The sequence below is a fragment of the Fusarium vanettenii genome (genome assembly GCF_000151355.1).
Source record: "Fusarium vanettenii 77-13-4 chromosome 6 genomic scaffold NECHAsca_20_chr6_4_0, whole genome shotgun sequence".
Classification (NCBI taxonomy): Eukaryota; Fungi; Ascomycota; class Sordariomycetes; order Hypocreales; family Nectriaceae; genus Fusarium; species Fusarium vanettenii.
In genome coordinates, this window is record NW_003315865.1 from 1,922,206 (window position 1) to 1,948,412 (window position 26,207).

General features: G+C 51.5%; 6 protein-coding genes across 6 annotated transcripts; 3 read left to right on the forward strand and 3 right to left on the reverse strand.

Moving 5' to 3' along the window:
* Nucleotides 1-1,247: 1,247 nt before the first annotated feature.
* NECHADRAFT_62259 (uncharacterized protein) lies at nt 1,248-2,553 on the forward strand. Its single transcript, XM_003044882.1, has 2 exons — nt 1,248-1,889; nt 1,970-2,553. Exons 1-2 carry the CDS (start codon nt 1,463-1,465, stop codon nt 2,110-2,112), a joined length of 570 nt encoding a protein of 189 aa, XP_003044928.1. The 5' UTR covers nt 1,248-1,462; the 3' UTR covers nt 2,113-2,553.
* Nucleotides 2,554-3,990: 1,437 nt separating this feature from the next.
* Nucleotides 3,991-6,569, reverse strand: NECHADRAFT_101017 (uncharacterized protein; the record flags this gene model as incomplete). The annotated part of the gene is made up of 1 exon (XM_003045283.1): nt 3,991-6,569. One exon carries the CDS (start codon nt 6,567-6,569, stop codon nt 4,323-4,325), a length of 2,247 nt encoding a protein of 748 aa, XP_003045329.1. The 3' UTR covers nt 3,991-4,322.
* A 597-nt stretch (nt 6,570-7,166) lies between these two features.
* Nucleotides 7,167-8,147, forward strand: NECHADRAFT_81978 (uncharacterized protein; the record flags this gene model as incomplete). Its single annotated transcript, XM_003044883.1, has 1 exon — nt 7,167-8,147. One exon carries the CDS (start codon nt 7,167-7,169, stop codon nt 8,145-8,147), a length of 981 nt encoding a protein of 326 aa, XP_003044929.1.
* Nucleotides 8,148-18,193: 10,046 nt separating this feature from the next.
* NECHADRAFT_94642 (uncharacterized protein) lies at nt 18,194-20,066 on the reverse strand (the record flags this gene model as incomplete). The annotated part of the gene is made up of 3 exons (XM_003045284.1): nt 18,194-19,405; nt 19,499-19,891; nt 19,947-20,066. 3 exons carry the CDS (start codon nt 20,064-20,066, stop codon nt 18,194-18,196), a joined length of 1,725 nt encoding a protein of 574 aa, XP_003045330.1.
* Nucleotides 20,067-21,792: 1,726 nt separating this feature from the next.
* On the forward strand, nt 21,793-22,607 carry NECHADRAFT_81981 (uncharacterized protein; the record flags this gene model as incomplete). Its single annotated transcript, XM_003044884.1, has 2 exons — nt 21,793-22,123; nt 22,174-22,607. The coding sequence occupies 2 exons, from the start codon at nt 21,793-21,795 to the stop codon at nt 22,605-22,607; spliced, it is 765 nt and encodes a 254-aa protein (XP_003044930.1).
* Nucleotides 22,608-23,256: 649 nt separating this feature from the next.
* Nucleotides 23,257-25,868, reverse strand: NECHADRAFT_70519 (glycoside hydrolase family 3; the record flags this gene model as incomplete). Its single annotated transcript, XM_003045285.1, has 2 exons — nt 23,257-25,749; nt 25,799-25,868. 2 exons carry the CDS (start codon nt 25,866-25,868, stop codon nt 23,321-23,323), a joined length of 2,499 nt encoding a protein of 832 aa, XP_003045331.1. The 3' UTR covers nt 23,257-23,320.
* Between the last annotated feature and the right edge of the window lie 339 nt (nt 25,869-26,207).

Below are 26,207 nucleotides of genomic sequence, written 5' to 3' on the forward strand. Positions count from 1 at the left end.
TGTCTCTAGGACAAATGCCGGCTGGCCGGAGGATAGCCCCGAATTCCATCGTCTGGGGGTATCCCCGAGGGTCCGGCGAGCCAAGACCGAACGCTAGTATTTACCGACCTTTTTTATGGGAAAAAGACCAGGTTTGCAACGGTTTTTGTTCATGTGAAAAGGATGTCATCCTTCGGTAAATTCGAGCATTGGCCACGCAACGTAATTGTTGTATTCGCCATTGACTTTGTCATCCGTGGCTTCCGTGTTATGTCCGGCGCCGTAACACCGACTCCGTGAATTGGGCGACCGGCGAATTCGCTGCGCCGAACGGCCGAGATCCACCGACGAGGCCTGTCGTTGAACCTTGGGACAGGGAACAGAGGGAAAAAAAAATCGAGCCTCATCTCTGAATATAATCATTAAATCCTAGTTTTTGTGTCGTCTGCATCTCCCCTGCCCCCGGAGCAATACCGTGTCTCCGTTCCCCGCGGACGTGGTCGTTCCCCCGCGGACGGAGGACGGGATGGATGCCGACTTATCAATCTGTATCTGTAGAGGTAGGGCTTATCTATCTGATAAAGGTGTGTAACCGTTATTGAAGAGCACAACTCCTCGGAGAACGAGTACCGAGGTCGCTTACACTTGGGACATTGGCATTGAACGTGACCGTCTCTATTAACTATCGCCGACTTCCATTTGGCCAGATCCGCGACCGATCATCATCGTTAGGGTTGGAGGGACCACGGCGCAAGATACCGGTGAATAGCGGGTTTCTGAGGACGGCCAGGGATGCGGTGCTCCGAAGCTGCGACGGGCGGTGATTCGTCTAGCAAGTCATGACAAATGTTTGCATCCACAATATTCCCACAGCCCATCTTATCAGATGCAGGCTGGGTCCGTGTTCCCCGCCACGCTTGCCCCTTCCCCTCCAATCAGATACTGGAGGTCTAACTAAATGGAGAAAAGACTGACATTGCCGCAAGACTATTCCTCTTAGAGTAAAACAACTGGGAGAGGAAAGAGGAGAGGGGAAGCGCGATGTGGGTCGTTACCTTTCCTCTGGCTCTCTTCTCCGAGGAGGACCGAGCCAGCAAAGACGTAATGGCCGAGCAATCGAAGCTTGGTGATTGGCTGAGTAAAGACCCACACCACCGCGATGCATTGGCCGAAATCGCCATCCTGTGCAAGTCCCGCATTCTTTTTTTGAGCAAAGCCGGACGCCTTCTGAGAAGCTGAAATTCCTCCCTCCGTCATCGCCTTTTTGCCCTTTCGCCTCCCGACAAACTTGGATCCTGCATCACCAACTTTGCACCGACCATATCAACGACAACTCGTCGAATTCACTCCGATCCTAATTCACAGACTACACTACTGCAGCTACTCCCTCGACTCCTTTCCGTCGGATCAAGCGCAGCTCTCCTCTGTCAATTCTCGGCACATATCCCGTTCGCACACTCACCCACATACTCATATATTCACAATGTTCTCTCGAGGACTTCGCGCTGTCTCGCGGCGGGCTGCTTTCGCTGCTCCCCTCGTCCGCCCTGCCCTTCCTGCGCGACAGCTCGCTCCCGCCGTCGCCGTCAACGCCTCTCGCTCCTACCATGAGAAGGTGCTCGACCACTACTCGCGACCCCGAAATGTCGGATCCATGAACAAGAAGGATCTTGATGTCGGCACTGGCCTCGTCGGCGCCCCCGCCTGCGGCGATGTCATGAAGCTTCAGATCCGTGTCGACCCCGAGACCCAGAAGATCTCGGACGTCAAGTTCAAGACCTTCGGCTGCGGTTCGGCTATCGCTTCCAGCTCCTACCTCACTGAGCTCGTCCGTGGCATGAGCCTGGATGAGGCTGGCAAGGTCAAGAACACTGAGATTGCCAAGGAGCTCTGCTTACCCCCCGTCAAGCGTATGTATACCCTCATATCACTCACGTTGTCGCTCAATTGCGGCATATCTCACTCACAGCTCACTGACTCTGATATATAGTCCACTGCTCTATGTTGGCTGAGGATGCCATCAAGTCTGCCATCTCAGACTACTACACCAAGAACCCCAACGCCAAGATCAGCAACCTCAGCGGCACCGGCATGAAGATGCCCACTGCCGAGCCTGCCGCCGCCACCGCCTAAGCGTACATGCGCGCACATACGACCCAACATATATCACATGTCGCCGTCGTCGCTACGATTGGGAACTACTGGAATGATACCCTCACTGAGGCTGGATGAAAAAAAAGTAGCATGAGACTACACATAGGAGAGGGAACTCGCCGGCCAGGCGAATAGTGCACATCGGCTGCATCAGATGGAGGCCCCCATCTCATCTCTCCTTCTTTTTCTCGCGCACACTTGGGAACTTTTACTTTGGGAGTCAGGGGTTCAAATGTTTACTTTTGCTTGAATCACACAAGGAGTGATCGGCTCTACAGGGGAACCGGGGGGAACGGTTGAGACGAATGCATTTTACGGGGACAGCGTGCAGTTGAGAGGGGGAAATGAGAGAAGTTGTTGTGAACCAACTGTAACTATTAGCCACGGGAGCATGAAATGTCAAATGTTTCAACAACGCAAGAGAATGTCGCCACAACATGTGATACATGTGATGTGTTTGCTGATTGATAAGCTGGTTATCAGATGAGCATCTCCGGGTTCGGGGAGGGTTCTCATGTCCGAGCACCGAGACGATGGCTCACGTTCAGCCTCATGTCCGCGGAGTTCTAGGGTGCCGAATCCTTGGTTCTCCAGTCACCGATGCCTGACGTGCTCACCGTGAATAGCCCACAGATCTCGTGTCTCGACCCAATATCACGAGTTTTGACTCTTGTGTCATCACAGAGTATCCCCGTCACCGCTCATCCTCCCCTTAACAAGCGTCAGCCTAACTCATGTTTAACCATCGCCATCTCAACCTTGAATAAAGTCACATCCCCTTGCCTTGCCATCCTCTTTCCAATCGGCAGGCCTGGATGCCTTCCCCGGTCGGCATCTCGCGATTCCAGACTCGCGGCGCCTTGTCAATCACCCCACCTGGAGAAGCCATGTGCTGACCATGCGTGTCGTGCATTGATCTTTGAACAGCAATAAAAAAAAGGAGGTACAACTCCGTGATGCTACTCTCCTGCGTCATGAGATCTTATCTATACATTTCCCAGGGGGAATAAATCCTTGAGACGTGGATTATATCCGGGCAGGGGTAGAGCGTCAAAACATCAGGCCATAATCCACACCTTTGGAAAAAGCCACCACGTTGCATTTCGCGGGGCAAGGCTTGGAAAGTGCAAGATGAATTTCATTTTCCGGTGGTTTTGGAAGGGTGAGAGGAGAGTTTGTGGGGTTTTTCGTATTTCGTACGAAGGATTTGGTGGGGGATCTTGATATTGTGCTCATGGTGTTTTCGAGATGTAGAGGGGGGTTTGGATATGTACATATTTGTTATATTTCATTACTTTCAATTCTCTGGGTAATACTAGCTACTTGACCTTTTTCAAGCATTGTGTGCTTGGGCCCCTCATACATGTACGCTCGAGCGTACAAATAAGGTCACGTGATATACTATACGCTCGAGGCATATAAATAAGATCGGTTATATAAGAGGCATATGTGTATATGCCATAACGATCCCTTTTTAATTAATAACAACACTATTTATATATATAATTAAAGGAAAGGGATAATTCTTCATATATATACTTATTCAATACACGATATATTATCTATTAGCAAGGCACGAGTCTGCCCGTGGCCGTAAAGAATAGATAATGCCCCCTCATATTACTATAGCTATCGCGGTATAAGTGAATCGCCTCAATGCGTATAGTATATAAAGCAGAGCCTTTTCCTTTAGTAAGAGTTCTCTATTTCCATATTAAATACTATCGTGAAGATATATAATTTGTTGGAGAAACAGAACACACCAACCACAGCCAAAACTTCTTGTATGACTTTCTTCTGATGACTTTCGAAAAAGAGATTTCACGTACTTTCTCGTGAATTGAATACCATATGAAATAATAAGGGCAAATGATCAATTGATAGTGATGAAGATCTTCTCAAGAAAAGAGCCCTTAAGCTCCCCGTTCTTGATCCGATCCTTGAAGAAGATGATGGTGATGATGGTCAGGGCCGCGGCCTTGGCCCTTTTCTACGTACAGGAAATTGCCCAATGGCCCAAAACGGCCTAGCACGCCTCTCCCCCAACTCACAGCTCCCCACGAGGCTTTGACACCTGTCCTCACGGTTCCCAAAAGCCTCGTCAATCCCAGACACTTCTTTCGCCTGTTTTGGCCCGTGACCTCCCCAACTCGATTTCCTACCCACTAGAGTGCTCATGAACCATTTGATCATTCGCCTCGGCTTCTCTGCCGCTTCTTCATTCTCTCGTCCCTGCTCTCCTTCGAAGCCGTGGCAGGGGCCCATGGCTGCGCGGCTGCTCGTATAATGTCATCCCACTGGGACGGTCTCACAAGACCCGCTGGCACGTAAGTTGCGTAGTTCCCAGTCAGCAGTCGCTGCGTAGGCCGGCTTCCTACCTCCCCAAGCCAGCCTTTCAACCCTGGAAATGTCGACATGATCTTCGTGGCCGGGCCCACTGTTCTCTTTGCCGGAGTGCATTCATCATCGCTCTCCAAAGTCGAGCAAGTAAACTGTTCGGCGCCCCGAATGTCAGGTACAATATCAGCAACGTAGGGCCGCCCGTCCTTGCACTCGCCCCAACCATAACCTGTCATCGTTTGATCAACTGGTTCGTCGCCTCCCTGAGCCCCTGGCTTAGATTCCTTTCCTCCAGAGCTTGACGACGAGCTCGACTGCACGTACTCAGAGCTACTCTTCGAGGAGGGGCGTGGGCGCTTCGGGGTGCCCAGCGAGAGGGACTTCAGAGGCCCGCTCGGAGTCCAGGGGTCCTTCGTCTTCTCGGGAGGTGCCGGGGTGACAGGCTTGCCTGTCGCCGTTGACGCTGTTGACGGGGGGAATCGTGGGAGTTTGATCAATTGCTTCTTGCGGTTCGACACTGGGTTCACTGGCTTCTTCACCGCTGCCTTCGACCCCGGGTCGGGTACTTCAGAACTCGACGAAGAATCCGACGAGATGAGTTCCCCGCCTTCAAAAATTGGCACATTGTCCTTGATTTCGAAGTCCTGGCGCTTGTACCATCTGATCAGATCATCAGGCATGTCTGCAAGGACCGGAGCCATGACAATGGCTGATAATGGCCCAGGTCCTCGCGGAAGAAGTGCCTTGTCGCCAGGATTTATCGTTGGGGCTGGGATCAAGCGATCAATCGTCCAGTTGCTAACAGTACCGATGGATTCCGGCTCTGCGGGCATGTAACCTCCCATGTCAGTGTAGAGCCATTCTGTGGCTCTCAATTCGTCGGGGAAGCTTGGTTTGTACTTGACTTCGTCTGCGTAGGTCGATTGGTGCTTCGCAAAAGGTCCTCTTCCGGTTCTGTGCAAATAGTAGCCGTCTTGGATCCCGATCTCGTCAATGATCATGGTCTGAAAAATACCCTTGATCACTTCCACATTGTCGTCGTATGCGATATCCTTGGACTTTCCCACGCGGGTCCAGGAGTCTAGCATCCAGTCACGGACCAATAGATCAAATGATCCCACTGGTTCGTTCTCCTCTCCGTCGATCTCCAGGGTCGTGGGGGGGCAAAGTTGGGCAAGTGCGTCTGCACTCAATCCTACTAACCCTCTAAGGGTCTGAAAGAGACAAAACGAAGATAAAAGGCCACACTCCCAGGCTCCCCGTTGCGGAGTCAGTGGGATTGCGTGAAAGTTGAAGTCGTAAGGTTGTCCGGCCACTGCAAGGTGCTCTCTCCAGGCAAGGGAGACGTTCTTCGCTCGAATCATCTGATCATCTGGTAGGGTATCAAAGTGGTAGAGGTCTGCCTTCTTCCTATCCCAAATGAAGGTTGTGAAGTGGCTATTGTATCGGTGTCGGACAAAGCCAGCGAAGAATCTCTTCCCGATAAGGGACTCACGCCATCTCCTGGGCCCGTAGAACCCCATGTCGAAGTAGGCTTTAATCCGGTCGTAATGATCTGGCAGGTATGGCGTAGGGGTATTCCAATGGGAATTGCACTTTGACTCCTTCCCGGGGATCTCAATCTCGCACCTGGTGACTGTAACGACCTTCTCAAGCCCATTCGCGAGCATCCGCAGTACTCCTCCAATCGAGATATTAAGCAGCATCTTGTCGTCGCAAGCCAGATCCTGGTGCAGACACCAAAGGCTTTCAACGTGGTCCGCCCAGGAGATATCGAAGGTTGGGTTCTCGAAGTAGCTTCGCTGGAGCTCAGTCTTACCCAGCTTTCGATTGATCAATTGCCGATCGTCCGTTGTGCAAGGGTACTCGAAGGTTGCCGGGTCCCAGTGGTCCCATTCCTCACGAGGCTGGAAGAATGGTGGTTGTTCGTTGTCGTATAATTCGGGAATTGTGTCAGCGATGGTCTCGTCCTTCTCAAGGAAGCTTCCTTGCCCGCCAACGCCTTTGACCCGGGCAACCAGGTAAGCTTGCTTCGGCCGTGTGCTCATGTACCTGCGAGGGCCCTTGGGGGCAAAGAATGCGGTCTTTGGTGGCATCTTGATGACTCGTGGGGTATAGATCAGGGTATCGCGGTTCTTTTTCGTCTTCGTGGCGGGTATGTGATGTAGTTGTGGTGTCGTCTTGTCTGATCAAATGTGGAAGGACTCGATGCTCTTTATAGTGGTGATCTTCGAAGAGGTGTAGGGGTCGCAATGAAACTGGTCACTGGATTCGTCCTGATCCGAGGGTCATCAGACAAAGGATTCTCGTCTGTTCAAGCGTCGATTATGGTTGTGCGAAACGAACAAAAGGGCATTTGTGGTTTGATCAGTTGGTTTGTGAAGAGGCGGGAGGGAACAAAGTGAGTTCAGGCTTTGTCTGCACAAAGAGAAGAGGCAGAGTGCTACCTGTGCGGTGGGTGTGAAAAGAGAAGGTCGGCCGTTCAACTGCTTCGGTGCTGAACGGTTCTTTTGTTGCCCGCGAAGGTTGGTCGTGATTCACAGTCTCACGCGTGGAGGTCACCCGAACAGGCCACTCCTTTCCAACGCGTCTTTCTTCCTTCTCACATACTTAACCTTCCGTGCTCCTCATTCTTCCCTCCTCTTCCTCTTCAACTTCACACCCCTCTGCGCTTTCTGATCAATTGATTCATCATGTCTGTGCCGCTTCCTCATGAGGTTCTCGCCACCAAGCGGCGGAATCTTCTTCCCAACATTCAGGCTGTCGCCGAGACTCAGATTTCGCATTCCGACTTCCAGAAGGGCACCTCTTCGCAATGGAGCGATCGCGGAGGTTTCAAGATCACCCCTCAGGAGGCAAAGAACGCCCGTCTTCCCCAGGCTCGTTCTCAAATCCTTTCTGCCCTTGATGCTCTTTCTGACCAAATGATCAAACAGATCCGCGAGTGTCTGAAGGTCTGGATCTGTTCTCGCTTCGCTCTCGACCGGGATGGTTATCCTTTGTACGTGGAGCTCGCTTTCAACGATAGCCCGGGTGAGAACCCAAAGGCGCATGCAAAAATGTTCTTCGAACGCTGCGGTACTCCCGACAAGGTCATAGGGGAGCTCGTCTCCCTGATCTCCAAGCGTCCTCTTCAGCCCATCTACATCCCCGCTGATTTCGCCCATCCTCGCGGTTGGTTCTTCAAGCAATTGATCTCACGCCCTGAGCACCGAAAGGCTCTTGGAATCGCCCTTCTCGGTCACCGCAACCCCATTCTTTGTCGCCATTGCTGTCAGTCGTACTTGACGAACATCAGCTGGAACAAGGAGCACATCTTATATCCCTTCTCGACTTGTGTCTCTATTAAGGGCTTCATGAATGGGAAGTGCGCCAACTGCGTTTGGCACCAAAAGCCCTGCGAGTGGGAGTTCATGACTGGATACCAACCGAAGTCCGCTACGGAGGGTCCTCTGGAATGGCCGCTTCTGGGAAAGGAGACTCCAGCGAATCCACCGGATGAGGTTTCAATTGATCAATTGAATCCAATGTCTTGTCCTCGTATTTCCTGCGAGTACCCTTCAATTGATGGGTCTGCCGAAACGGACCGTCAACTTCTTGATGAGTTGCGAGGACCTGCCCTTGAGGAGAGGGCTGATGAGACTGGTTTTTGGGAGGCGATGCGTTTCGAGTGATTGTGGATTCTGAGTGGGCGTGGCATGGCGTTTTTGTTGTTTCGGCCCACCTCATGGCGAGGCCTGGTTTTGCGTCCGTAGTTGCTTTTTAATTGATCAATTGTTTCCAGCTGCTTCCAATGTTCTTGTCGGGACCCTCGTCTATTCCTGGCTGCTTTCTGTTGCCCTTGTGTTAAGCCTGTTTTCTGAGAAACGGCAAATTTGAGTGTTGTGTCTGAAATGTCGTGGATGGTGTCGTGGCTGTCTCTTGTTGTGTCCAGCCTGTCCTGGACAGCGTCCCCTGTGTCTTGGGCGGTGTCCCTGGTGTCTGATCAAATGTTCTGCGTGTCCCTCGTAAAATGAAATGTCCGGTTTTGTTGAAAATTTCCGGTGGTTGTGTTGTGGTACAAAATTTCTCCTTCCTCTCCTCCTCCCCCACTAGAAACCTAAGGATCCTCACAGGTTTCTAGTGCCAGCTGCCCATCTCGCCGTTTCTCCTTAGAGACTCTCATACTGAGCAGCTTGCTCAGCAGTGAGGCCAGGGAGTTGAACTTCCATGCGCACTGGAGTCTGTCTCTTCGGGTACTGTATCTCACTCTTCTCACCAAGATCTTCCTCCCCACTGTCTGTGCTGTCGCTTTCGCTATCGTTTTCTTGATCAACCATTTGATCAGTCGAATTCTTCATGCTCCTTGTCACTCGTGTATTCTCCTCCCTTTCGCATCCCTTGGAATTCTCCTTCTCCTCCTGGAGCTTCTTGAGGGCTTCCTCTTCGTCTGATTCTCCTTCCCACCAACCGTTCTCGTCCTTCACGAACTTCTTCAGGTGATCTCCGTGGATAGATTTAGTGACCCCATAGCCATCAAGCGTCTCCAGCTTATAGTAATTCGCTCCGTCGTGATGTTTGAAGATGCGAAACGGACCGTACCATTTGCGCGCCATCTTCATCTTTGTCGACATATCAATTGATCGGGGAACATCGAATCTCAATACCAAGTCCCCGACCTTCAGGGGGGTCTTTCTCAGCCTGTGAACATTCTTCTCGTTCTGTTTCTTCGCGACCTTCGCCCGGAATGCCCCGATCTTCTGTCGTGCTGCCTCTACGTCTTTGCCTTTCCTTTCGAGGACCCTGATCCTCGCTAGGACGAGGTCTTCTGTTGTAGCCACGTCATCCCAATTGATCAATCGCCAAGTAGGAACATCAACCTCCAGAGGGTACGCTGGCTCCCAGCCGTGGATAAGGTAGAAAGGGGAGTGTCCATGTGGTGCCTTCGCAGCTGTTCTGTCGGCAAACAGTGCTTTCTCCAGGTTGTTGTACCAGTTTGCCTTCCCCTTCTTCTTCAACTTCCTCAAAGCCATCGAAAGGGAGTAATGTCCTCGTTCGTTGATGCCGTTGGCCTTAGCGTTGTATGGAGATATTTGGATCTTTTGTACTCCCAATTCTTCAAGCAAGGGTGGGAACTCCTTCTTAAATTCGGGACCACCATCCACAACAGCCGCAGAAATCATGCCAAATCGGTAAATAAGGTTGGTTGCGAAGCGTTTTAGCGCCGCAGCCGAGATCTTTTTCAAGGGAATTGCTTCCACCCATCCTGTCATGTCGCACCTTGCTTCTGCTAGGTACTTGAATCCTTGGTCAAGGGGCATGTATTGGCAGTCGAAATGAACCTTGATCATAGGATCAAATGGTTGGGTGAACTGGACGGCTTCCAATGGCCTCCAAGGGGCGTGTACCTGACAAGTCGGACAGCACCGCACCGCTTCCGAGATCTGGCTCCACATGCCATTCCAGAAGTATCTCCTCTTCGTGAGGTTGTAGGTCACCTCTCTCCCTTTGTGGCCGCTATCGATGTGGTATGATTTGATCAACTTCCTCTGCGTTGGTAGATCATCGACCACTAGTAGGGGTGAGTCGTAGTCCCTTTTGGCTCGTTTCCAGAGTCGTCGCCCTTGGACAAAGAATGTAAGGGCTTTTCTCTTGAACCATTGCAATTGCGAGCGTGTTAGCCCCTCAGGTTTCTCGAACGTGCAGAGGTATTTGGCTATGTCCTTGTGCCCCTGCGAGTAGGTGCCATCTAAGACGCTGGGCTCGTTGTTGACGTGGACTGAGTTGAGATGGAGGTCAATGAAGTCCTCAATATCCCCTTCAACCTGGGCATCCATTTGATCAGATGGTCCCGCGTGTTTTCGTGATAACCCATCCGCCACGCGGTTCTTCTTTCCAGGTACATGTCTAACCGTGAAATCGAACAAAAGAAGGTAGCTGATCCATCTCAGAACTAGGGATCCGGGGACGTCGTCTGCCTTGCCGTTGATTTGGTGGACCAGCACTTGCGAATCGGTCTCGAGGACGAAGGGGATGCCGTATATCATGCCTCTGAGGCGGCGAAATGCGTAAAGGACTGCCCTGCATTCCCTCTTCGTTGCGTCGTACTTGGTCTCGGCTGGGTTCCACAATCCGGATTCGAATCGAATCGGCTTCCGTTTTCCATCGATCAACTGCATCAGAACGCCTCCCCAGCCCAGGAGGCTTGCGTCGACCATAAGGATCACCTCCCCAGCTTCTTCGGAGTAGTTGAGAGTAATAAGAATCGGCGGTGCCGTGATCTTCTTCTTCAACGTCTCCATGGCCTCTTTTTGGTCCGCTCCCCAGACAAACTCAGCGTCCTTCTTCAGTAGATCCGTCAAGGCTTTCGCAATCCACGCGAACCATTTGATCCATTGACGATAGTACCCAACGATGCCTAGGAAGGATCTTACTTCCCCTACATCAAGGCAAACCTTCCACTCCAAAATCTTCACAACTTTCTTTTCCTCCGGTTTCCTCCCGTAAGTTCCACAGAGGTATCCAGTCACTACCGCTGTCGTCCTGCAAAATTGAGACTTCTGGCCTGCAACTGTGCAACCGGATAGCTCAATGTTCACCAGCACCTTGTCGAGGTTGATCAAATGCTCTAGAACGAAACGGCGTATTCCTGGCGCTGCCTCCTCCCCGTCGTAGTCCGTCGTGGGTCCCCTGACGCAAATATCGTCTAGGAAGGATCGACATACGTCAGGAATGAGGTCTCTCAGGATTCGAAGAATGTTCCGGGTGAACTGGGCGACTGAATTCGTGGCTCCCTGCGGCAACGTGCACATCCTTAGTAGCCCAATTGGTGTCATGAAGCTAGTCAGGTCCCTGCTGACCTCTGCCAGCTCCATCTGATCATATCCTGAGAAGAAGTCCAGAAGTGATAGCATCTTGCACATGGCAAAGTCCGCAGAGAACTCGTCACAGCCCGGAGGAATGAGGCTATCCCTGATTGTGTGCTTGTTCATCAATGTGGCCGAATTGATCAATCGAAACTGACCATCCTTTTTCTGAACAAGAAAGAACGGGTTCCTGTAGGGGCCATGGCCTTCTTCGAGGATTCCTCTCTCCATCCGGGTTCTCAGAAGTTTGATGACTTCTTTCTCGCATCCCTTGGGAATAGGTATGCCTTTTGCTTGCCAGGCCTTGTGTTCGACCACCCTGATGACCTGTGGCGGTGCGACGAGTGGGTCGAGTTTCCCGCATTCTGAAAATTCCCATGCAAGTGCCGCCTCTCTATTGTACATAATCTCGAGGAATACGTCCAATTCTTCGCGTGTGAGGGTGCCATCCACTTGATCAATCAGTCCCTGGAGTCGCTCCTTGTAAATCCGGGTTCCTCGCTTGATATCTGAGAACTTTGGCGTGATCCAATCTCGGTACTTCGAATCTTCTTGAAGCTTCTCTTTCACTCTTTCCCACTTCTTGGCTTTCCACTCAGGGTCGCCCTCTGGGGTAGAGCCGTCCGATGGGACATCGTCCCTCGGGTGGATCTTGATACCCTTCCTTTTGTAAAGAGTGTTGACCAAAATCTCCTTCAACTTGCTCCGGTCGGGTGGGTCTTTTCCCTTCCGTATCTCATGTTTCTTTGTCGCCCATCTTTTGATCAAACGGTTCGCATCTTGAAGGGCCACGTGGTACTGCCTGATCGTCTCTGTTTTGACGATACCGATCACCTCCTCCCCCGACTCCCGACTCAACCACCGTAGTGACGTCGGGACGTCGTCAGGTCCCAAACCACTCTCCCAGTCAACCTCAGGTTTGGATAGAAGGTTGACGTTTATTTTAACGACATGCCATTGTCCATACCGTAGTTTGGCGCTTCCCATTTAATAGAGCCGGCAGCAGGGGTAACCACTCGTGTGCTGCCCAGTTGGCAACGAAGAAGCATAGAGCCATCCCTAGTCGAGTGATCAAATGATACCCTTGCCGAGCGGATGAATGGCATGCCGAGAATGAAGGGAATTGAGATCCCCTTGGAGGGCGCCACATACATCCTTTGCTGGATCCATACGTTTCCAAGGTATAGCCGGACGGTTGCTTGGCCGAGCATGGTGACCTTGTCTTGGGAAAAGGAGGTCGTAGAAGCCCTCGTAGTCGTAACCTTGAGGCCACACGCCCTCGCGAGTTCTTCCGAGATAATGTTCCCCTCAGAACCGGTGTCCACCATGGCCTCAATGACCTTGCCCTCCGCATTGTCGAGTCGGACTAGAATTCGGGGCAGCTCTTGTGACTGTGCAACAGCCTTGCCCTGACCTTCTAGCGACAGTTCGACGGTGTTGGTCATCTGATCAGTCGATTCGTCGTGCTTGGTGGTGGTCTCGCTCCCTCCTATGGCCTCTGCCTCATCCTGACGCACTTCCACAGTCCCGGTTTCCTCATCCTTTGTGCCTACATTGGTGGTGACAATGTAGTCGCCGAGTTGAAGATCCTTTGTGACTTCGTCGGTTCGCTCGATTCGAGGCTCGTCGTCAATGAGGATTGCGTTCACTCCGGCTCTCTCGCTGATCTCTGCCCAGTATGACTCCCCCCAGTCTTGTTCGCCGATCTGGATCGCGTTCATGCCCTGAGGCTTCTGATCAGATGATCCTCGCGTCTCTCCAGCAGTGTGCGGGGCGGGTTCGACGTAGGTGATCTGTTCGACGCTATCAGCAATGTCTTGACAATCTTCCGCCACCTCTCTTCCGAGTTGTGGCAGTAACGTAAAAAGCTTGTCAGCTGCAACTGAAATCTTCTTAGTTCGATACTCATCTCTTAGCTCTCGTAGGATAGAGGCCTGCTTCTCTTCAAGTGTCTGAAATCTCTCGTTCTTTTCCTTATTTGTCATAGGTGTTTTCTCTGTCGATATAGACCTCCGGATAGGCTGCGCCGCTTCTTGGGCTTCAGCGATGTCCTCAACGTGGACCCTCTTCCTTGCGTTGGCGTTGACAGCCACAGTGGTCGTAGTGATCGTCTGGAGTTCTCCGGCGCGATCAGAAGGCGTGGTTTCCTCATTGACTAAAATGACATTGGTGGAGGCTCCTGTCGGTGGGTTCTGGCTGTCCAGGATGTCCCGGTTTCCCTTTGTGACGTCCGTGGGCAATCGATCAAACCCTGCTGGGGACTTATACGCCGGTCGGTAGAGGTTCATGGCCTCAGGGTTCTTCCTGATCCAATCGTCGATCACAATATTCTCTTGTTGGGTCAGTTGGAAGTTGATTCCCGCGCGGTTGCATTGTTCCATCCTCCTGACCAAGGGAAACATATCCGATTTTGGGAAGCGGCTTAGCCAGTTGTGAACTAACTTGCGGATCCCAAACCTCCTAAAGGCGTAGACCAGGTTCGGCGGCAACATCTTGTCAGACCTTCCTAGGAGAGCCGCGCCACCTTGTGGGTCATAACTTGCGATCCCGTTGTTCTTATCGTAGGTAAGGTCTGCGCAGTTGCTTGGGAAGTGGTTTTTTCCGCTGCAATACCAGCATGCCATGTCGTTCTGGTAGCTGCCTCGCCCAGATCCGTACGCTGCAGTCGTGTAGAAGTTCTGGCTGTCGTGCATCTGATCAAGTGATACCGCGTTTGTCCTGAAAGCCTGGGGCGCTCCCGAGGCTGCCTGCCTATTGTGTTCTCTCTCGAGGATCTGAGCTAGTTGCAGTTGGGATTCTTGCCCCTTTGCCACATTGATTGCAAGTTGGCCAAGCTGCGCAGTCAACTGGTCGATCTTCGAGGTTGCTGCTTCGTCGGATTCCTTCTTGAGGATCTTTGGGGTCTTGGTTGTCTTCACGGAAGGGCTCGGGCTCCTAGGAGGAGTCGGGGCCCAGGTGACCCGGTGGGTATCCTCTTCGCTCCGGGGGCGATGAGTCTTCCGAATCTCGATCTTATTTTCGCAGTATCGTTTGATCATTTGGGTGAGCGCATGGTACTCCATAGCCGTGAGCTCGCGGACGTTCTTGTCGTGTCTTTCGCAAATGCCCTCAATGATCTCCTCAGGGAGTGCTTTGTAAACCGCTCTGGATTGGCTCTTGGATGTCTTCCAGTTGCCGTCGATCTGCCGGAAGAGGTATTGGTGCTCGTTCAGCCATTTGATGATAGCATGGAAGTCTGCCTTCAGACGGGTTTCGTTGAGTATTTCCAGTTTCTCCTCAATAGTCTCTGATTGATCAGAATCTTCATTCGCGAAGGCTTCCTTCAGGCTCTCTTGGGCAGCTTCCCAGTCAAGTCCATCCATGGCTTGTCGGGCCTCCCTCTTGATCTCCTGATCAGTGTATGACTCAAAGAGAGCCACTTTCTTATCCTCAGAGACATTCGTGAGTTCCGCCTGCTGGTTGAAGTTTCGGAGGTACTCAGTCACATCCTTTCCCTTAAAGAGGGGGAGGGGGTTAAGAGGGACAGCAAAAGAGGGACCATTTGATCCCTTGGTTAGGATCTCAAGAAGGAGTTTGTTGACCTCGTCATTGCCTTCGGCGGCCTTGTTGCCTCCTGTCTCTGGGTTCTGGCCTTGGATGTTGCTAGACCTCTTTCCGAGGTCAGCGCTTTTGTCGTTCTGGGCCATCTTTGCAGTTGGGGTGACAGTGGTCGTGGTAGTAGGTGTTTGATCAGTTGATTCCTGGTAAGGCTGGTTTCTTGCTTTGAGATTCTCGGTCGTCATGGTGCAGAATAGGTTGGCCACAGAGGCTTCCTCAAATGTCGTGAGGATGAGGATAAGGGCAGTAAGAGCCTCGCTCTTCGTGACCATCCAAATGAGAATTCCTATCACCAAGACCTTCCATTGCCGCTTGGTTAGGAGTCCTCCAGGCATCTCAAGTGAGGCTGAACCACTGGTCTTGTTGGGAAATACGGTTTTCCGTTTTAACCATGCGCCACTGCTGTCGTTCCTCTCCTCATCCGTAGTGGGCGGATACCTCCGTCTCCCTGTATTCGCCTTTTGTGGGGTATTCCAGGGGTCCATCTTGGCCTCGACTCTTCAAGGGAATTTGATCAAATGATGTCTCGAAATCCGGGGTCAAGGGAGAGCAAGGTACATTCGTAATCGGTCTCCCTTCTTGACTGAACGACTTCTCGGGGTCTCTCTGATTCCCACCCTTTTCTTGCTCGTGATGGTTTTTGGCGTTTCGTTCTCTTCTGGCCTGATGGTGGTGGTTGTGTTTATAGTTCATCGATTGGCAGCATAGAAGTGCACTCTCTTGTCTGATCAATTGAATCGCCTTCGAGTGACGTATCCTAGTGATTGCAGAAGCAAGAGTATCGAAAGATCCTGTGTGGGGGCACCAGATTTGTTGGAGAAACAGAACACACCAACCACAGCCAAAACTTCTTGTATGACTTTCTTCTGATGACTTTCGAAAAAGAGATTTCACGTACTTTCTCGTGAATTGAATACCATATGAAATAATAAGGGCAAATGATCAATTGATAGTGATGAAGATCTTCTCAAGAAAAGAGCCCTTAAGCTCCCCGTTCTTGATCCGATCCTTGAAGAAGATGATGGTGATGATGGTCAGGGCCGCGGCCTTGGCCCTTTTCTACGTACAGGAAATTGCCCAATGGCCCAAAACGGCCTAGCACGCCTCTCCCCCAACTCAATGCCTTCTCAATGGCCTCGAATGCAGAAGGCTTACGCTACGTGCTTAACGGTAGCAGTATCGAATTAGCTACTAGGCGATCAAATAGCTTGCGAGGCTCGATAATAAGCTGGGGGGTTCCTAAGCGTTGGAGGTGCTAATATAAATGGAAATAGTATAATTAAAGGGGCAGACCTTGCGCTAGTAAAGGCTAAAGGTTATGAGCGTAAGGTAGACTGAGAGTCTTCGCGAAGACCCCTGTATACGCGGGAAGCTCCTTCAATAGCCGTGCCCATTAGCTATCAACCTTCCGCAGGGCTTCGTGTGAGATCCAGCCGCGGATATTGCCATATAACACCCTAGATATATCGAGAGGTATGGTAATCTGCTGCTTAGCCTGGTTGGCCTTAAGCTCGGAAAGCTAATTTAATAGAATAAGCTTAATAATCCTCCAGGCCTCAAAGAGATTAACTTAAGAGTATTTTAAATAACTCTTAATAAGCTAATAAATGCCCTTGGCCCGAGAGGTAATAAATTGCTCGAAGTGAAGATATTGGTGAACCTAAGCCTTAACGAATCTCTGCTTATAGGGATCTAGCTAGGTCTCTATGATATAGCCTACCTCTTTAATATGTATAGGAAGGTAATACTTCTTCTACTTCTCGAGTCTCTCGTTATATATATCTTCGGTTAGCGAGGCAACGATCTCATGCCATAGGTCATAGAATTGCTTCTACTCTTCTTGCCCCTTAGGGTTGCCCTTATCTCGAGTAAATACAGGCATACAATATATCAGGACGGCCTTATTAATATGCCATAGGCATAAGAGTAAGGCTAACTTAGGGAAGCAAGAAGAAGAGGAAATAGCATTTATACAAGCAAGGCAGCGATCTATGAGTATCACAGAAGGAATAGCTACCCTGTGAAGCTTATATATATGCCTTAACTATTCAAGAGCCCAGATAAAGTCATTCTCTTCCTCGCCGCTAAGGAAGGCAAATACAACACAGAAGGATCATTAATAAGCATCAATACTAACTATATCGAGAAGGGGCATCTTATACTTATTAGTCTTATATATACAATCTAATAGAAGCACTTCGGGATATAATTTAAGGTATTCTAGTAACTGCGGATATGCAAATAATACTATTATAACCCTGCTACCCTTATCGAGGCGAATCTCGCTCTAGAAGCCCTCGCTATTAAGCTAATTAGCAAGGGCATATATGTTACTCTGACCCTTGGTAAGATCTCGCTTGCCCTATGCAATATAGTTATAGATATCTTACTATGTGGTAAGTATATCTAAAGTCGTACATAAATAGGATCTAATCTCCTTAGGCGTAATACCGGCGTTAGCGAGTTAGTGGACTATTGATTTATCTGAGCGTAATAATTGACGATATACTAGATATGCCACTTAGTGGAAACTTAGTTCGTAATTATATTAATCAAAGCCAAGGCTAGGACGATGCCTTAGACTCTATTGAGTCCCGCATAGGCTCTCCTTTGCTATCATAGAGAAGAGGTATCCCATATAACATAATGCGGTCTTACGTATCTATTTCTTAGGGAATATAGAAGGGGCATGCCCTCCTCCGCGGTCATATATAAAGGTAACCCTAACTCTCCTATTAGTAGTCTTATAAGACCTTTAGGAGATAAAGGCATAGCCTCGTGGCGTTACCTAGGCGTTAATTGCTATTACCAGTTCCTCTCGTGAGCTAAATTCGCCTTCAGGAGGAAAAATATCCCTAGGGAAGCCATAAGAGTCGCCAATTAGATCCATTATAGCAGAAGCAAGGCGCGGCAACGAGAATTAATACCGTAGAAGCTATTAATCGCTAAATAAGGGGCTAATCTGCGATGTGTGGCCCCTTTGCAATCAGGCCATATATGCCTCTTATATAACCGATCTTATTTGTACGCCTCGAGCGTACAGTATATCACGTGACCTTATTTGTACGCTCGAGCGTACATGTATGAGGGGCCGTGTGCTTGTCTTTGCTTAGATAAGCCCTCCATTTCGTACACTACAGATAAACGACCGTCTCATGATATACGCTCGCCTACTCCCGAAACGTCCTCCATGCCAGATAATCCTCCGTGCCCCCAATTCAGGGGTGACAGTATACACGCTTGCTTCCACCAGGCGAATCATTCAAATCGTGACCCTTTCACTGTGCAACTGGAATATGAACGCCATGGAATCCCATCCCGATGGCAAAGTCTGCCTCGGCTCTCCCCAGCTCCTCCATCGTCTTACCATCCAAGCACAAGAGATAGGTGGTCTCTGTAACGCCATCAACAACCACGCTTAGAACTACGCCATCATCCTCATCCTCTGCCCCAGGCCGTGGAACAAAAACAGGTTCTCCTGGTGTATGCCCTTCTGGTCCACTCCAGATCAGCGCCTCCCTTGTAGTCACATCCGTCTTGACCAGCGCATCAACAATGGTGCCGAGGCCACGCAGAGTCGCACCGTAGACAAAGCGATAAGGCTTCCCCAAACGGAGAGGATGGATGGTTGAGAGCTCGCCGGCGTGGGGCGTTGGGATGCAGAGGTCCTCCTTCGCCGTGGCCGAAAATGTCATGTCCGCCCCCCCTGTAGGCATTCTGAAGCGGTATCTGGTAAAGATAGGGAACGAATTCTCGTATCGCTTGCCCTCAAACCAGTACTTCTTTGTGGCGTCGTTGCGGTCGAGGATTACATCGTAGTAGAATCCCTTGATGATGTCCATGTTTTGATACTTGGACAGGTCAAAGCAGAGCTCAGTGTGCTCCTTGCCATTTTCATCTTTGACATGTTCTTCGAAAGCGTTGACTGAGTGGAAGAAGAAGGCAGCAGGCGTCGAAAAAGTAGCCACAAGCCCCTTTCCATGCCGTCGATCAACAATGAGCCACTTGCATTTCTTGCCCTCGTCAAATGGGAGAATAGAATCGAGGATGTTGCTCTTCCACAACATCTTCAGTCCACTCCACGCATAGTGCGATGATGGGATACAAATGACGACATAGTTCTCCGTGAGAAAGAAGCTGTGCAGATACGCAGGCGGGACGTTCGGGTCCGTCACCGTAGCGAGGATCTCCGTCTTACCCGAGGCTGCATCGACTCGGAAGATGCGGTAGGTCGGGTATCGACCAAAGTCGAGGTTGTAGTTGAAGAAGTCTCCGGTTATAGGATCGCGCTGGGCGTGGGCGCATGAACAGGGTCCGCTGAGGAGAGGGTCGAGGGCGCTCTGCATAGCGAGGCCGAGGGGCTCGAGGGTGGTGGGATCGATGCGACGGATGCCGGCAAAGTCGGTTGCAGTGAAGACATTGGATAGATTCGCACGATGGCCGAGAGGAGCTGCAGGAGGCGTAGCCCCGTTTCCGTTTGCGGGGCCATTCTTTTGGGGCGCATCAGCCTTGTGCTTGCCTTGGCCGGTGATGTGCCAGTTCTCCTGAGCCTTGGAGTTCCCGGCGTTGGATAGGCCTGGGACATTGGGCAATACGGTGACATTGTTGTTTCCATACTTGGGCTCAAAGTGGCTCATGAACTTGGCAAAGATGCCCACACAGGGATCTGCCTTTTGTCCGAACGTTATGCCGGCTCGCCATCCCTTCTTCTTGACGCTCTCGACCCACGACTCGGCTTGGCGTCTGGAAGAGTACCACACCTGGACATCACCGCCGTCATCAGGGACAACGATGTCGAAGCGATGCGTTTGGGCAAAGCCGTCAAACCAGTGTGTGGTAAAGTGCGTGCCGCGGATTGTGTTCTCGACACGGCTTTGGCCGGGGCCGGTGCGGAAGAGAGCGCCAGCAGCCCATGAGGGGATGGAGCCTTTGAGGTTGAGGCGGAGGGGACCGCGATGTTCTTCAAGGTGGTCAAACTAGAGACATCAGTACATGAACGGGAGTGTTATAAGGATTGCGGGAGGCACTTACAGCGGCTTCGTTGGGCCATTTCTTCCACGATTCGTCCAAGATGTTTTGCGTGATCTGCGAACGATCCTCTCCTTCGTGCTCGCGAGTGCGATGAAAGGTACCAGACCCGTTGAGAGCCATGACAGGTATCAAGATCTCTTGAAATGCAGTAACAGGCAACACAAGGGAAGTTTGTGCCCGGGTTGAAAGAGAAGATGCTGTGTAGCAGCGGAAGCCGAGATATCAAAGAACAGAGAAACCAAGGCGTGCCCTTTTGAACATGCCACAAAGAGACTGCGATTCACGGCCGAGGACAATGGCGATGGCCTTATACCATGCCGGGCGTTGCTCCTCCCGGGTTTCTCTCGTGTTGGTGTTTGCTGCAGTGTTGAGAAGTGGCTGCAACTGACAACCACTGCGAAGAGAGAAAAAAGAATCCTTGATCTTAACTCGAATGGCTTTCCCCGTGTAAGAAGAAATGGCACCGTTTCACTGACAGCTTCGAATCGACTTCCCCATTTGTATGTGATGCATGTCAGGGTCGCAGTCAAGAATCCTTTGGTGATATTCCCGGTGTTGAAGGACGTTGTATGGTATAGAAGGTCAAAGTCAATGACGACCCAATTTCGCATTCGCATCCGCGAAAATGCACAAAGGAAAGATTCGATAGCATGATGGATTCATTCATGCAGGAACCCAATAGGAAAAGCCCCCTTTCAAATTGAACAAGCCAAGCAAGCCCAGCCCAGCCTTTGGACAATAACCTCGGGGTGTTGATTGAGGAATAATTGCCCCACCACACCTTTTCGCTCTCTTAATGGTGTAGACAGGCTCAGCCAAGATGCAACTTCGCTTCGCACTCGCATAGCACGTGCATTCTACTCCAGGTTTCTTGAAGTAGGCGAACGCCCTCGAGGACAAGCCGCGGTGATATTCCGCCCAGTTCGCTTCTCGTCGCACGCTGTCAACCTATCAGAGTCGATAGGTGACAGAAATAACCATGCAATTTCCGATGGACCTCGCTTGATGAATCCACTAGATATGGGACTCTCGTCTCTCCTTTGCAAGGTTGAAGGGCACTAGTTAGCAACGGCTGAAAAGCGCCAGGTTGTTGCACACACGAGTTGAACCCCCCCTCCTGGTCATGGAGGAACCCACAAGGCTACGAAAAAGAACCTTGTCACACTGCATTGAGGCCCCTATCGGAATGTGTGACTTGGAGCTGACCTCGAGGTGTTCCGCTATTGTGTGACTTTGGCAGGCATAGGCTATCAAGCCAGTGTCGATATTCTCCGGAGTCGGGCATCGTTGGACAGATCTCAATGGTGTGTTGAATGTCTCGCTAACGCGTGCCAGATCTATAGCCAATCTAAAGACATTGGCCATGAGGATTCGGCTATTCAAAGCAGTCATGGACTTTGAGGCTGACCATTTGCAGACCGCGAGTTGGCAATCGCGGAATTCTACCCCAGGGCCAAGCCCGATGAGGTATTCTGGCTGTTCATGGTGTTTGCTCTGTTGCCGCTACTGCATCCTCTGCAGGAGGAGTCTCTTGGCGATACAAACTGGTCTTTAATCGGAGACAAGCCAGAGGATATTTCCCGGGCTTGAGCTGGATATGATGGCAACAAAGTCATGTTGACGTTGTAAAAGGCCATTGACATGTCGTTGGCTGAGAGCCCGATTTGTATGATTGATGTTGGATCTACGGTGGAGCGCTGTAGCGAGTTTTACAGGGGCATCGGCCTGAAAGAATGCTGCTCAGCGCGGTCATGTGACATCCGCAACAACATCACCACAACACCAAGCATCAAGACCGAGATATCCTCACACCAAAGGAACGTACACATCTTGATAAAAATCCATCATGTCTAGCCGTGCATCTGCCCCGACGATCCCGTCGCTGAAGCAATCCTTCCTCGTCAACCAGACAACGCTGCTCGCACAGCCTCTCGCGCCGTCTCGCACATGGCAGGCGGCTAACGACGCGTCGAGTGAAGCTATACCTGAGCGCGTCCTTCAAGAAGCGTTGCTCAATCTCAACCACACTATTCAGCAGCATTGCCGTCGCGTCTATGCTCCGCAGGCTACTCGCAATATTGCTGAGCAGATTGATGATATTTACACAAAAGATGCTGCGCGTAGGGTCGGAGGAGTGGCTGATGTCGAGGGCGGTATTGGCAGAGAACTTGATCTAAGTGAGTTTCACTGCATCTATTGTAGGGTTCAAGTACTAACATGAATGAAGCTGGAGATAAAGCTATTGAATCTCTTCCGCCAACTTGGCCCTCAGATAAGGATGTCAACGACTACCCAACAGAAGCCAAGCGCTACACCGATGCCGTCGCTCAGCTATCCGAACTCAATCAGCAGCGCAAGCAATTGAAAGAGCAAGTAGCGAGACTCAGCCGCCTAAAATCCGTCGTTGAGCCCTTGCAGACGAGCGACAACGGAGCCGGTATCCAGGAGAACCTGCTCACGCGAAACGGCCCCGTCGAAAAGGAGCTCGAGAGGATGCGCTTCTTGTTGGCCAGAGTTGGTGGCCGTGTTCATGCTTTGCCTGATGAAGCTTCTAATGGCTCTGCCAAGGAGATCAACTTGAGTGAAGTTGGGGCTCAAGGCCGGAAGAGGCGTGTTGATCAGTTTCTTGTTGATGACAAGGTGTTTCCCCCTCATAAGTGAGGTCAAGTCACGGACAACTGAGGCGAACTCCCTGGGCTTTAAGCAGACTGCTTCAATTCGCTCATGGGGTTTCGGACCCAGCGTATCGAAACAGCCCTAATAACATGAAGCTTCGACGACTCGCTCGGAGCTCCAGATTGTTTACTGGAGACTTGGCAATCAAGACTCATGGCAGCCTATGGTTGCATCCCTCTCAGTCTACACACAAGTGGCGATTCATTTCATGAGTCGGATGGAATCATCCAATGCATCATTACTTGGATCCAACCAATCCCTAGCATCAACCAGCCGCATTCATCAAAAGCTAATAGGAAGGTCAATGAAGCCCCAGAGAGGGCGAATGGCCAGAATTCTTACTACTCGACGCATTGGTATCGCCAGGAAATCAGGCAGTTATCTTGTCGCTGCCCATGGACACGCCATGTATGAGGGCGATTGAGGTCAAATAGAAGAAACCGAGAATCTCGTCAACGAAGGCGTCCATGTATCTTTGTCTGGGACATTCGAGCTGTGTATTAGGAACTTAGTAGAGTTTTACTGACCAGTTTCCAATATGCCGTATCATGAGGAGTAACATACGAGCTGTGGAGAGCAACAATAAAGACCACAACTTTATCCTTTGAGAGCACGACGGGATGGCGAGATGCTGTATCAAATCAAGTACTTCATAACTATCCAGGAATCTATCATTAACAGGCGTAAAAGCTCCGTCATCATATACCAGACCACCAGTATGTCTCGTCAACCTTGAACGTCCCCTTGAGCGCCTTGTCACCAACGACGCTGCTGTCGCTGATGATAACCTCGTACTCGCCAGCCTCGACGCACCATTGGTCCTTCTCCTCGTCAAAGTAAGCGGCGGCGTACTTCTCCAGCTCAGAGATAGTCACTGCCTGCTCGGCGCCCGCGTCGAGCTCAACCTTGGCGAAGCCCTTGAGCTCCTTGACGGGCCGGTTCACCTTGGCTGCCTCCAGCGGCTTCACGTATAGCTGCGCGACTTCGGCGCCGCGGATGGAGCCTGTGTTGCGGACCTTGAAGCTTGCGGTGAGCTTGCCCTCGGTGGAAGAGACGGAGAGGTCTGAGAAGGCAAAGGTTGTGTAGGAGAGACCGTGGCCGAAGGGGAAGTTGACCTCGCGGTCGGCAAACTCGTAGTATCGGTATCCCAGGTAGATGTCTTCACCATAGAGCGTCCGGTTTGCCTCGGTACGGAAGTTGAGGAAGGCTGGGACGTCATTGAGACGTTTGGGGAAGCTGAGGGACAGCTTGCCCGAGGGATTGGCGTCTCCAAAGAGGATATCTGCTATCGAGTTACCCGTCTCGTTGCCGCCGTACCAGGCCTGGATAACAGCAGGAACATCATCGAGCCAGGGCATCTCCTCAGGAGTTCCAGTCTGCATGACGACAGTGGTGTTGGGGTTCGCAGCCGAGACAGCGGTGATGAGTTCGTCCAGAACGCCAGGGAGCTTCATGCTCGCGCGGTCCGAGCCCTCAGTCTCCCAGTCCGCGTTCAGACCGCCGCAGATGATGACCTGGTCGTGCTCCTTGGCGAGAGCGACGGAACGCTCAATCTCCTTCTGGGCGTCAATCACCTTGCAGGCACCCACGCGAAGGGAGCCGTGCCCCTCGACGCGTCTGTCAAACTTGAGGGTGAAGCTAGGCGCGGAGGCGAACTCGACCTTGACTTGATACTTCTCGCCCTTCTTGAGGTCCATGCGACCGAGCTCCTCGCGGGTGGCGGTACCGAAGAAGGCCTCGCCGGGGTACTGCTTGGTGGCATTGTCGACAACGAGCTCGCCGTTGACATAGAGCTTGGCGGTTCCGGATACGATGACGCCAAACTCATAAGTCGCATCCTCTTGGACTTGGAGCGTGCCCTCGAGGTCGGCGTACCACAGGTCATCGACCTTATCGCTGTAAAAGTCGACTAGGTGCATCTCCGTCTTGGTCAGCCAGAGCTCCTGGACGGGCTCACGACCAGGCATGCTTGGAGGCTGGTTAAACACCTTCCAGCTCATGCCAGAGTTGCCATCGGGACCCTTGGTCTGGTCTCCAAGAAGTGGCAGCAGCTTGTGGGTGTATGCGCCAACGGTGTAGGCTGGCGCACTGCCAAGCTTCTCAGTGATGCCATCATAAGGCGTGACGGCGTAGTAAGCAGCGAGTGAGGCAGAACCACCACCGTGGTAGGTTGAGATCTTGGCGTTGGGACCAATGACGAGTGTCTTCTTGTCCTTTGAGAGGGGAAGAGTATTCTTCTCGTTCTTGAGAAGGACGATGCTCTCGTTTCCGATCTTGCGCAGAAGAGCCGCTGTCTCGGGGGTGTTGAGCGTCTTCTCCGGCCCGTTCTCAGGGATACCAGAAGCAGCGCACTTCTTGACGAACTTGAGCACTGTTCGGGCACGCTCGTCAATTTCGTGTGCCCAGACTTTCTCGGTGGAAGCAGCAAAGCTGAGGACATCACCTCGCCAGCGACTAGGACCAGGCATCTCAAGGTCCAGACCAGCTTTGATGGCATCAGAGACGCTGTAAGTTCCATACCAATCGCTCATGACAAGACCCTCCCAACCCCATTCCCCTCGGAGAAGATCTTTGAGCAGCTTGGGGTTCTCGCTGCACGAGACTCCGTTCACGCCGTTGTATGAAGTCATGAAGGCGCCGGGCTTGGCGTCTCGCACAGTAAGTTGAAAGGGAAGGGCATAGATTTCGCGGAGGGCACGCTCCGTGACGATGGCCTGGACATTCATGCGCTTGTGTTCTTGATCGTTGCAGACAAAGTGCTTGACAGTAGCCTGAACACCTGTGCTCTGGATACCCCTGATGATGGCAGCAGCTCCGAGACCAGCGAGGAAGGGGTCTTCGCCGATAGACTCAAAGCCACGTCCGCCGAGGGGAGAACGTTGCATGTTGATGGTTGGGCCCAGAATGACATGTGCACTCTTTCCGATGGCCTCTTCACCCATCTTCTTTCCTGCCTCCTCGAGCAGCTCCTGGTTAAAAGTAGCACCAAGGCCGGTACCACAGGGGAAGCATGCTGCGGGGATGCCGTTGAAGAACTTGGTGCCTCTCACGCCGTTGGGACCATCTGAGAGACGGATGGAGGGTACTCCATGGTCAGGAAGGGCCTTGGTGTGCCAAAAGTCGACACCTTGGGGGAGAGTTAGTTGGGTTGCTGTCTATGGTGTTGCGTCACAAACCTGCAAGCAGAGCGACCTTGTCTGCGAGCGTGAGCTTCTTGAGGACCGCTTCGACGTCGAAATCGGCCATTTTCACCAGTAAAACGGTCTCGGTCACGAAAGAAAAGGTTCAACGGCGAATATCAGTCAATTCTTGAGGACCTGCAATCTGGTCCACGAAGGAGGCATGCCCTCCTTCAAATCTCTCTGGAGAAGGCACCAGGTTAAATACCAACCCCGCAGCCGCTTGGCTGACGGTTCTGCCGGAACAAGATGCATGCCCGGCCTGTATTAATCGTCGATTCAGGCAAATCATTTGCCAATTGAACCCAAGAATCTCGTCTCATGATGCCAGAAGAGCATCAAGTTGGAGGTGAAGCCCCACGATGCCGCAGCTCTCACGATTTCTAGCGACGATTAACCGGCCACT